The 12,546-nt window shown below is 48.0% G+C and overlaps 1 protein-coding gene across 1 annotated transcript in view; it reads right to left on the bottom strand.

Moving 5' to 3' along the window:
- Nucleotides 1–5,935, bottom strand: part of LOC137875024 (alpha-(1,6)-fucosyltransferase-like) — a 35,411-nt gene extending 29,476 nt beyond the window's left edge. The window contains exon 1 of the mRNA XM_068713962.1: nucleotides 5,307–5,935. Coding sequence (XP_068570063.1) covers nucleotides 5,307–5,509 — 203 coding nt within the window. The 5' untranslated portion in view covers nucleotides 5,510–5,935. The remainder of the gene's footprint in view (nucleotides 1–5,306) is intronic.
- Between the last annotated feature and the right edge of the window lie 6,611 nt (nucleotides 5,936–12,546).

The following is a 12,546-nucleotide window of genomic DNA, read 5'->3' as shown; positions in this document are numbered from 1 at the left end:
TTCAAACAATAATCAACCACGTCTCCCGAAGGCCACGCCCTAGCCTGCTCGTGACAGCGCCGTACAGGAAGTGGGACCGTTTCCCTAAGTGACATAATTTCCCTTGGGTTTTAAAAAGTGAGGCTAAAACTGTAACATGAAGCAACACGATATCTCCTTGAACAAGGCAGAAGAAATAGGCCACGGCGGCACAGGCTAATGAGTGGAGACGTGATGCAGAGGTTAGCTAACATGCTCCAAAGAGACGCAGACTGCTCAGACACAATGCTGCTGGAGACAAGCCACAAGCATCCCCAACCGTAAAGTGTAAATATAAAATATCTCCAAACAAAGCGACAGACACACACACACACACACACACACACACACACACACACACACACACACACACACACACAGGAAGGAGGCAAATAACGTTCACAAATACACAAATGATCCTTGACGGTATCTCTAGAGGACCTGAAGCGAAGACTAGACGAGGCAGCTGGATTCAGCAGCGTCTTAATCAAACGATACAGGAGAAGTAACAGATGAGAAAAACTCTGAGTCGGGGGAGGCAGGGAGGAAAGGTGGGGGTGGGTGGGTGGGTGGGGGGGGGGGGGGGATGCTGTGGAGTAAAAGACAAGCTATGAAATTCAGGGCCTGATGAGCCCCACTGGAACTAGGCGCCGAGTCGGGAAAGCAGGGGGAGGTTCAGCGCCGCAACCCGGTTTCCTCTGAAACGGTGCACCGGGCCGTCGCTCCATCGCCGCCTCGCCCGTTAACCGCGGAGTTCACAGGGTGATCGGAGCTCGGGTTTGAACGGCGGAAAGGCCCGGGTGGCACCGCGAAGCGTACATATTTCTCTGGGTTAGATTTAATAGAATCCGCCCGACTTCAAAAAGAAAAACCCTATGCGCTGACCTGGGAAGCCATACATATGGATGGAGCTGTAAAAGTATTCTGGGGAGGCGCAGATGAAAGCAGGCTACATGAATGCAATTTGCCTTAATATTAATAGGAACATTTGATTTAATGTTCCCTCACTCCTGCACCTACTTTAAACAGTAATGCTTCACAAAAAGGAACTGACATGTTCCGGCCTTTGCTGTCAACTCGACTGTGTTAAACCAAACCACTTGACTCCAATAAGTCAAGCTAATAAACCGCGGGAATGTGTCACAGGGAAAAGGGCAAGTCAACACCATAAATGGGCGGAACATCTGGTCATTGCAATGAAACCCCACTACCTCTGCTCAGAAGATCTGCTTAAAGAGGCGTGAACAGCGCTATCCCCATATGTAGCGCATGACTGTACAACAGCGCGTTGTACTTGTACTACTTGTGTTTGTGCAAAATATTCCTTCATTGTGTCGAATCAGTTAATCTCGCTTCGACGGCGCCTTCCTTTGCCGTCTTCCTGTCACGTGCGCCGACTCAAACTCGGCGCGATTCCGAAGTAAACCGATTCGGTTCCGGTGCATTCTTGCGTCGCCTGCTTCAATGCCTCGGCACTACTTGACAGAGACGTCCTGACCGCAGACAGCTCCCACAATGGGGCTAGTGTGTGCGGTGGCAGAGCTTCCCTCGCTGGGCCTGAGTGACGGCCGGGTCGATGGGAGTTGAGGTCTGGGAGCCGCCGCCGCCGCAGCATTTGTTTTGGTGTGGCGAGACTGGGATAGAACCGTAACCGGAGAAATGAGTCCTTGCATTGTCTCCTTGAACACGGGAGGACGGCGGCCTCCCGGCAACAAACCACACATCTGTTTTTTTTCAGTTTCAGTTTCTTAAATTTGCATTCTTATTTGGCTTGAAAGATAAGGACCCAAATGAGGCAGACGTATGCAAAAAGTACCGGACAAAACGTTAGGGCAACGGATGCGGCGTACGCAACTCTTCTCATCCTCTCGGTCCGCATTTTCCATTTCCTGCTGCTCTTTACTTGGTGCAGTCCTCACGCCATCCATCATGCTTCCCTCCTCATCGCCTCTTCGCCTCCTCCCTCCCTCCCCTCCCTCCGTCTCGTCCCTCTGTTGGCATGCCTGGGGGATCGATCAGGTCCTCATCGCTCAGCCCAGCTGTCACTCTCACCCTTCGCTCTCGCTCTCTCTCTCTCTCTCTCTCTCTCTCTCTCTCTCTCTGCGATGTCGCACCATCGGGCCCCGGCGCGTGTCATTGTCTACGCAGGAGCCATGGCTCCGTGCCCGAGGTGACTGACAGCTGCAGAGAGGGTGGAGCCAGACAGACGGAGCAACTCGACCTCGTGCTCACCTCTCATTAATGCTGCTGGGTGATTGGTGGGCTGGCACGCCGCCTTGTCACTCAAATCGCTCAGGAATGGCCTGAATAACCGAATCGCTGGACTGAATCTGTAGGGCCAGCCAGGTGATACTAATTTGAATCTGAGTGGTGATTGACTGATTGATTGATTTCACGTGACATCGCTGTAAAAAAAACGATGGCGAGTTCAGCAAAAAAAAATTTAAAAAATAGATGAACCGTGTGCGAGGAATCGGAATAGCTTAAGTATCTCCATCCTCTCAGTGATGCTACAAAAAAAAAAAAAAAAGTGCATATTGTGATAAAGAAAATCAATATCTCATGCAAACTGCTTCAGCATGACTATCGCTCTTTATCACAAAGTGAATGAGAAGATGTAAACAAGATCCCTTCAGGTATATGATGAATGCAAAACACAGCCCGATAATGCATTACGCATCCATCTAGTGCTGCCGCGGTGTGATGGCGCTAACCAAGTTAAATCCTACACTGAACCATAAATCACTCTCAACGCAGTGGGTTTGTGCTGCACAACAACTCAACACAAAGGTGTAATAACGTCAGGTTTTATGGGATGGAATCTCTCGGAGGCCACTCGTAAAAAAATGCATGCAGTAATGTGAAGGTGAGGCGCTTTTTGGATGAAACCTTTTTAACTGTCTAATGCCAGCGGGACGCTTGCAAAGAACTGGTTCCGCCTCTTGCGCGAATGTTTTTTTTTTTCGGAGATTCTTGTTTTCGGGCCCAAATCTGGAAGTCAGGGGAACCGGGGTTAGGCGTGCGTGGAGCTAGTCGATCAGTGAGCTAGTGAGCTGTTACTTGTAGTCAAGTCAAGTCAAGTCTGCGACAACCTGCAGGCTGGAGTCTGGCTCGGTGCCGTGCCACTGTCAGCGGTTTGGTAGTGGAATGAGGAGGAGGAGGAGGAGGAGAAGAAGGAGAGAGAAACAAGGAAGAAGAGGAGGAGGAGGCAATGAACTGAGAAAAGGAGGGGCTGTGGCAGGAATGATGGGCAGCTCACTAACAGCCTCTTTGTGTCTATTAGAGCTCTAATATAAGGATGAGAGACACGACAGGGTGGTGCAGTACTCTCCTGGGCCTGTATCTGACCACGGCGCGCGCACACACACACACACACACACACACACACACACACACACACACACACACATATTCAGAAAGACACAAAACTGAAGCAGAGGACAAACCAAGCTGTCTCTGCCGATAGCTCATAAAGCTTAACCTCAGCAAGCCAGTGGCCTGTTTTTTGGCTTGCTGTGCCAGATAGTTAGCCGAAGCTGGAGCTCAGAGGGACTTGAGAAGGCACTGCAGCGCTGCCCCAGTAAACAACTGTGGAGGCCTCGGTCCAAGATCAACGACCGGACTTAATAACAAGCAACAAGCGTGCAGTGTGCCGGGGACCCATCTGGACACTGGTCGACTGAAAAACTGCACTTGTTTTTTTCATGCCATGAATTACACCTTTGTTTGTGAGCCAATTTTAAATAATTACAAAAGCAAGGGATTTAATCAGGGACCAGCTGTCTGAAAGCAACGTGTGTGTGTGTGTGTGTGTGTGTGTGTGTGTGTGTGTGTGTGTGTTTTTATGTTTGCGTGTGTGCCGATGAGGGGCCCTGCATCAAAGTGAATCCGAATATCACAGAAGAGCAGCAATGGCAACATCTGAAGCTCCAGTTCCCCGTTAATGTGGCAAATACCCGGAGACGGGACGGCGCGTTCCCCGCACACGCGTGGAACAGAACTCGGTCGTCGACACCCCATGTAGAGACCCGGCGTTTTGTGTGCAAAATAGAAACACTGTCAGCAGAACCATCTGTCTCTGTGTTACGCGTTGCTTGAACGTGCGCATGAAGCTGTGCGGTTAATGTATTGTCTGCCAAAAACTCATTGAGGTCTGGTGAGGTGTGCGGCAGTCTGTCCATCTGTCTGTCGCACGCCGCATCTCCGGCACAACTGATCAGCTTTTGATGAAAATTTGGAGTTTGTTTTAAGTGTATGCGGCGCAAGACGCTGATTTTTAAAATCATATGCTGATGAGATTTTCGCAAAAACTACAGAAACAATCATCAGAATGCCTCGTTCTGGGGTTTGTTGTGTCGGTCTGATTGGACTACCGCGGAGCTAGAGGCTGGACTTTGCCAAAAAAAAAAAAAAAAAAAAGGAAGGGGAGGATGCATTGCACCATTGTTTTTTTATTATTTTTTATTTCAAAAACAAAAGTGTACTGACCAGGGAAGTAAAACGGATGAGTTACATGCACTATTGCTTTTGCAATCCCAGATCCACAGATTTAGTCATGACGAAATCCTGGGAACTTGATGCGCATTTTTACCAAAGCACTCAAAATGTGATGTAACGTCGACTGGCTTACGTGAACATTAGTGTCCTGACTTTTGTGTCAACTTTGTATGGATCATAGTTGAGATATGATGTTTGCACTAGAAGGAGGAACCTGCTAATTCATATTCCAGGATATTAGCAGTAAACAGGTTTCTGAACTCCCATCAGTGTGCAGGTACTACATGTTTGCTTTTTTTTTTTTAACATCAAGGCCACACTATTATATCTGCACCGACTGAGTCAATGGTTGCTGATGAACCCACTTTGGTTTCATGCTGCCTGGGCATTGTTATTATTATTATTATTACTATTATTATTATAACCACCAGAAGACCTCTCTGTCTGTCTGTGTGCTGGACTCATCAGCATAATATTTGTTTGTGCTCATCTATAACTGTGTGATCAATGAACACTTGTGGTTGCAGTGACTCACACTTTTTGAGAACATATTGACTGTTTTATACCTGCTGACTCCTCACTCCTCTTAAAGGGCCGGTAGTGATCCGCAAACCGCTTCAGTTTGGACTCTTCTACGAGCTCCAGATTAAGAATGGCTCCTCTCTTTGATTTGCACGTCTAGTTGCATGGTTACGTGAAGATAACGTCCAGATAAACCCGGACACTAGAGTGCATGTAAACACGCCTACTTTAGAAAAAAGAAGGAGATGTTTGTCAGAGCTTGTTGTTACCTGAGCGATTCGGCCATGCGCCGCAGGTCTTCATTCTGCTGCTTGAGCCGCTCGAGCTTGGCCAGGATCTTGGAGAGCTCCCGACTGGACCGCTCGGGGTGCTCGCTGTCCCTCACCAAGTGGCCGCCGATGTAGAAGAGGAGCGTGCCCCAGGCCAACAGCACCAGGGTAATCCATCGCCATGACCCCGCCCAGGGCCGCATGGTGCAACCTCGCCCACCCCAAAGACGCCTCTCGGAGTGCCCGTAACACCCACCGACCCGACGGGCCTGCCTGCCGGATGTGCGCGCGCACACACACACTCTCTGTGCGCCCCGTCACCACAAGTGCCACAGCGCCAACCTCGGCTTTGGCATCTTCACGGGGACGCTGTGCAGTAAAATGACAGATGGGGAGAGACGGGTGGTGTGTTTTGCGGCACAGGAGTGTGTGAGGGGAAAAAAAGGCGGCGGGTGCGTCTCCAGCGATCAACCAGCCTTTCCTGCGTGTGCTAAAGCATGGCTAGCATGCTCAGATGTCTGTGACGTTTGGCGTCTCCTCCCCTCCACCCAGCTCCGTGTGGACCAGGTTCTCCCACACCGTCCTGCCGTTTCCTTCCAGTCCCACAGAATTCTTTTACTGGAGGTGTGTCCTGTAGAACAGAAAAAGAAAGACACGGGAGTTAGTTGAGCTTATTGTGGTTTTGTCCAATCATAGGAGAGCTAGGCCAGCAAGCCGGCTTGAAGTGGAGCGCAGAGCACGAGACACGCCTCATACGGTGCCATACAGACACAAGAGTGGACAGAACGGGGCGGGCAGACAGACCGGGCGGATAAAAGCGAGATGCGGCAGACTGGACCCGACGCAACCCCGTTTCAGCAGCCTACAGGATTGATCGGCATGACACAGCAATTTGCCTTTACATAGTGATGTGCAATCCCTGAGCCACAGTGTGCTGCATTGCTGCCGAGGCGGGACAAGAATGTTCACTTTCGACATCCTGCACACACACACACAGTCCCTAAAAACTTGCACACACACATACATAAGCCACGACACAACCGAGGATGCATCTCGTATTTCCTCCTCAACCACAACCTACCGAGTTAACGGGTTTGTTTGGAGACGGCTAAACGCCACAAAGTTCTTCCCGAGCGCTTTCACTCCTTCGCCAAATGCCCGCTGCCGTCCCCCGTGGCCTCCGTGACGGAATGCAACATTGTCAAGGTGATGTGGCGAGCTCAATGGAGCAGAGGGAACAAAAAAAAAATAAATAAAAAAAAAATCCCCAAGATCATCACTTCCCTTCATCCCAAAGCAGCGGGGGGAGACGAGACGGACGCGTGCCGGGTTTATGAAGCAACCTTCGCTGTCAACTACCCAACAAAGCCCTGTCACGCAACTGGGAGTAGTCATGTGATGGGATGAAGACTGGCAGGTGTGTGTGTGTGTGTGTGTGCTATCATCTCCGAGTGTGTACCACAGCGTGCTGGATTAATGCCAAGCATCTTAGACTTTATATGATTGGTGGAGGTGGTGGTGGGTGTGCTTGATTGACATGTCGCAATATCTCTGGTGCGTCCTCCTCCTCCGCCGCCTCCTCCTCCTCCTCTTGCTGCTGCTGCTGCTGCTGCTGCTGGGGATCGCCTTGCAGCACAGAAATAGGTTAACGGTCGTTCATCCCGTTTACCGTGGCAGCATCGCCTGATATGTAGGACGTGAATGGCGCCGCGCTGTAATACCAGAGAGACTGTTCACGCCTCACTGACCGCAAACTGGCCACAATGCAGCAGCCGAGATCCCCTGAAACAATGAGTAGCAAACAGTTCTCCGTCATTTCTTATTGAATGATGCGGGATTATTGAAATGTGTGCAGACGGTCTCTCTTCCTTGCCGGTGCTCCCGCTGTGACTAACCCAGGCCGACACAAGGGTGGCTCCTCTTTATGCATGCGGCACAAAGATGTGCTGAGCTGTGTTTTATTATGGAAAATAAGAGCCGTGAGAGGGTAGCACTCCGCCGGCTAATGCACGACTGGGACTTTACTAAAAGGCAGGCTGCAAAAACCCTTGTCATTGTGTTTGAGGAGCCATAATGAGGTTTGTGCTCAGTAGACTAAAACTGATAAATATGAAACTGTTGGAAGAGGCAGGCAACTGCTGCCAAATAGGAGATGGCAAGTTTTTTTTTTTGTTTTTCTTTTTTGATAACACTTCTAGCTAGTAGTTTGGCTTATACTTGAAAGTCAAGCTGATAATATATTTCTGGCATATTAACAGGACTTTGGGGAAATGAACATGTCATGTATTAATTAATGGCCTCTCTGGTGCCTCTATGGTTGTAAATTATATCAAATCAGATAACAGATGGGTAAAAACTCAAATTTGCCACACACACACACACGCACACACACACACACACACACACACACACACACACCTGACTATAACAAAAGTCAGTTTTATTTGCAGGTGCTGGTGATGTCATCAGGGCCCTGATGATGTCATCAGGTTTTCTGTCATATTTGACAGAAAACCTGGGTTACAATTGGAGGCATGGAATATGGCATTTAACAGGCAGGCGTGGCCTAATACAAAATAACCTTCTTTGGAATTGCATTATGGGAAATGTAGGTTGTTGCTTTTCAGAAGCGTCACTCATGCTGAGGACTCAAAGTCAGGATATCTCACCCTCTGTTGCTTTGACTGTTTTCTTAATTTGTCTTTCAACTTCCCCAACTTCATGGAAGCGCGTCACTAAATTGCTTGAGCGCCTCTTTAATTGCCTTCAAACACAAAGAAAACATAAATTTCAAAAAGGTAAAAAAATAAATAAAAAAAATCTGCTTAATCAAATCAACCAGATTGAAAAACACATTGTTTTTGATTATTGGAAATGGCAGCAGAGTCTGCACCATTAATAGCCAAAGCTAATTCCCCTTCATGTTTGAGTACAGGTCTCAGAAGTGTGTGTGTGTGTGTGTGTGTGTGTGTGCGCTCAGAGTAGTGTGAGCTTAGCTCAGTGTGTACAGGTTAGGTAACAGACCCCGAGATCAACCGCTTGTAATTAAATACTGGAAGCACCCGATAATCATTACTTAGGAGATGTACTCTACTTCAGAGGGTAAAAAAACTGGCAGGATTATTGGCTAATTAGGGTTTTAAGATTTAAGACATCTTTACTATATGCACATTACGGCAATTATCAAATCCAGCAAATGGCTTCGGGAAATGGGTGAAGAAGCTTTTTTACGGTTTCCTTTTAACGCGTCTTTCAGCTTAGCCTTGGCTGTGATGTGGCGGCAAAGGAGAGAAGAAGCACATGGTCCCTCTTTGATAGATCGCTGTGTGTGATAACCGAAAGAATGAGGAGATCTCTATTGAGTCCCGTGTCAGCAGACTGTGGCCTGATTAAAGAGAAGATGATACCACTTTTTTTTTTTTTTAATATTCCACCAGAGATACTGGAGTGCGAGAGGAGAGGAGCGCTAAAGATTTCTTTTTTTTTAGCATTTTCTTAAACTTCTCACATTTGCCCTTGAGTCGCCATGAACAGCGGGCATAAATAATGGAAATTATAATAATGTCAGTTTAATAATAAAAAAGCCTACAGTGGCACAATCATCTCTAAATTGGACTGTGTGACAGATATGCTGACAGCGGGATTTTAGAGAAAATGGTCATATTCTCCCTCTTTCTTCCACCAAGCCCCTCCTCTCTCAGCTTCCAAGTAAAAAAAAAAAAAAAAGGAAATATGACTGGAAGGTCCTATAGCTACTCTGGACAAAAATAAAATATGTCACTGAATCCTTTTGAATAAGCAGCACAAATACTTCAGACAAAAAGGAAGAAGCGGGCCTATATGCTGCTCATAAACGCTCTGCTCCACCTGCACTTGCATTTCAAAAACGGCGTCTCTCTCCCACAATGCCCTTCGCTTTGCTGTCACGGCAAACCGAGGGAGGGGGGCTGCTCGGCCGGTAAAGGCCGGCGCGGTACATGTGGCACTGCGGGGCGGACTGTCACCGCTGTCACCGAACGCCCTTGTGCTGCAGCAACGTGCAGGAGGGGAGCCTGAGGAGGTCGGAGGAGATGACCCCCTTTTTTTTTTTTTTTTTTTTTTTTTTGAGTCCTGCTGGTTAATCTTCAGCGTGACTCGGGCCGCAGCGGAGGTCATCCATCAGCGCGCTCCGGTCTCCGGGCAATAAGCGCACCGAGCGACGAAGGTCCACCGCTGAATTATGCATGGAGCTCGGGCCGAGGACGGCTCCCACTTCACCAGCATGACCACTGCGGCTCGGGGGACAGCTGCCACACAGATTTACATAAGCTATACATCGCTCCTGAGCCGCGTTGGCGCAGGAGAGTCTATTAGTGGGATATGGAGCGAGATGTAAATGCATGTTATGGCATGTAGTGTGGTGGGAAAAAAAATAAAAAAACAACGAGAGTTATCAGAAGATCAGGAGGAAATGCAGAGAAGCATTGGAAGGATGCCAGCGGGAATAAATGGAAATAGAAAAAGCCGTTTCTATATCTGGACGATTGGACAGCTGCTGTATTTGTTGTGCTGATACTGTCAAAGAGCGTTCGGAATAAACGTCGCATTCTGGCATCGGACCAGTTTGATTGGAGACGTCCGATTCTCTACATCAGCAACAGAGGGGGCATCTCGCAGGTGTTTGGACTACAGAGATGCAGCAAGAGAAACATCAACTCCGACTCTGGCAGCAAATTTTTTTTTAACCGTTATTTATCCGCGGGGTTGGTTTGCCGAGCAAGCTGTTCTTGAGAAAGAGCCGTCTTTACAGCCATAAAGCTGCACTCGCTCCCACCTGATGGCCGCATGGTGCGGCCACAGTTTGCTGCAAATGGCCACTGAGCAGCTTCTCTGGCTTGTTTTCTCAGCTGGTCCAGGAGGTTCAATCCGGCGACCTTTTCAGCCTCTACCCCAGTTCTCAGAGTAATAGATCACGCTGCTGGCGTCAGGAACACAGGGGAAGCACCAGAACCAAAGTCACCACACAGTAGTGGATCCAACGAAGACTGGAAATCCTGAATCGGGGGGGATGGCACTTAAAAAACAAATCCAAAATGTATTCATTCCAAAAAAAAAAAAAGCTGCTGCAACGGGTAAAAAAAAACAACAGCAGAAATGTTTCAGGGAGGGTTGTAACCTGGAATGTTTGCTCCCTTGTTTCCTGCCATTTGCAACAAAAATATTCCGATTACACTTTGAGTGTTACTCTGTGATTTTTTTGTTGTTATTTTTTTTTTTTCATCAATATGTATATCAGCGAACGTCTGACTCATGCAGCAGCAGAGTGCTCCAGTACTCCCAGCGCTGCTTTTCTCTCCTCGGTTGGCTCAGAGCCGAGATGCAGAGACACCTTTAGCTTTTTGAGGCGCCCCGCATTTTATATGCGTGTGTGTGCGTGCGTGTGTGTGTGTGTGTGTGTGTGTGTGTGTGTGTGTGTGTGTGTGTGTGTGTGCCCCTGAGTGGTTGTGCGGGAGTCACCGGGAATCGGTCGGGTATACCTGACACACACTCTCTCTCTCTCTCTCTCTCTCTCTCTCTTCCTCTCTCACACACAGCCTACAGGAGAGCGGTGAATATTTCATGAGCGGCTGTTTACTTCACAACATTTCTAAGCTAAATGTGGAGGAGTCCATTAACTTAGAGCAAATGGCAGACAGAGAGCCGAGCGCGGGCAAAGAGACGAACACAGAGAGATGGCGAGCCGGGAGAGTAAAGACGGCCGAAGTAACCGCGATGGGTTTTAATACAGAAAGCCCCACGAAAGCTCCAGGTCGTGTCCTCAGAACTGTTTAAGGGAAGTCGGGGGGGTTTAGTGCCCTTCGAAGGAAGCTAGGTCTCATAATTAGAGGCAAATTACACGTGGTGGGATTTTAAAGGCTGATTCTGATATTTTGAGGGAGTCAATATATTCAAATGCATTTTTAATGCAAAACAATTAAGTTGAATTGGAAAAAAAATGGATGGATTTAGTTTCTTCACCACTATTATACATCTGATAGAATGAAGAATTTGTCCAAAAAAAACCATTTAGACCATCATGAAAAAGATAATCTTTACAAAAAACAGAAAAATGAAATAATATAAAAGGTACGATGCTTTTTTTTTGGTAACAAAGCAAACAGTCGGGGTGATGCGGTCGCACTGTAGGAATTTGGTCTCATTAACTCAGTAGCATTTTTTTATCACAAACTCCTTATTTCACGCTCCAAAGTTGTGAAAGAAAACTGAACACACCAGTCGATGTGCATTTGTAACCTGTCAGTAATTATAGACAAGTCTTGTAAAGGGACCCATATTAATAAGAGCGTTATTCATTCAGTTGCTATTATGCTCACGTGATGCATATTCCTGTAGCATCCCAGCATTGGTTGCACTTCACCTAGCGGGAACTTGGACGCCCCAGTGTACAAACAGGCTGCACAACAGATGGTAGGTAGGTGGGGGGGGGGGGGGGGGGGTTGTCCATAGGGGCCCAACAGTCACCAGTCTTAACAGGTTAATTTTTGCAATGAAAGTATATCAAAATCTCCCAATATCGTTGGCCAGCCAATGTATCAGGCGGACTCTGACAGAGTCGCTGTCGGATCTGGACAGGGTTAACAGAGAGGACGCTGGAATGGGATACTCTTCTGAGAGGGTCGGTGTGTTCACAAAGAGACACGTCCTCGAGGCCTGGTCCGTCTGAGCGGGGGCCCGCCACTCGAAGGCGCTGAGAGCAGCAGCACCTCGTCGCAACTTTACAGATCAAGTCTCGCAGAAGTGGCTCAAAGGTCTCAGAGAAGCTGCAGCTCGGCGTTCAGCATCAGAGCTAAACACACAGCCTCTCCTTCAAGGTTATCTCTGTGGAGAATTCGCTGACAGCAGGATACACGCGCACGTGCACACGCACGCGTGCATTCACTCGTGCACTCACGTGGTGAGACAAAGATAGGTACCCAACGACTACAAACACAGCGGCATGCACTCGCACTCGCGCACACACACACACACACACACACACACACACACACACACACACACACACACACACACACACACACACACACAGGCCCGGTGGGGGATGGTGCGGTGGTGCTGGCGGTTTATGCAAACAAGTATTTAATTGGGGTTGGAGGGACATACGATTAACAGTAAAAAAAAAAAAAAAAAAAAAAAAGCACCAATCATTCCTCAGTTCTATTACTTTTTATGTCCAAATAAAAAATAAAATAAAAAAAAACGG

The sequence above is a fragment of the Cebidichthys violaceus genome, unplaced genomic scaffold (assembly GCF_023349555.1).
Source record: "Cebidichthys violaceus isolate CVI_PGR_0920_01 unplaced genomic scaffold, fCebVio1.0.p SCAF_191, whole genome shotgun sequence".
NCBI classification, from domain to species: domain Eukaryota; kingdom Metazoa; phylum Chordata; class Actinopteri; order Perciformes; family Stichaeidae; genus Cebidichthys; species Cebidichthys violaceus.
The sequence above is the reverse complement of the archived record's forward strand: the minus strand, read 5'-3'. Positions and strand labels throughout refer to the sequence as shown.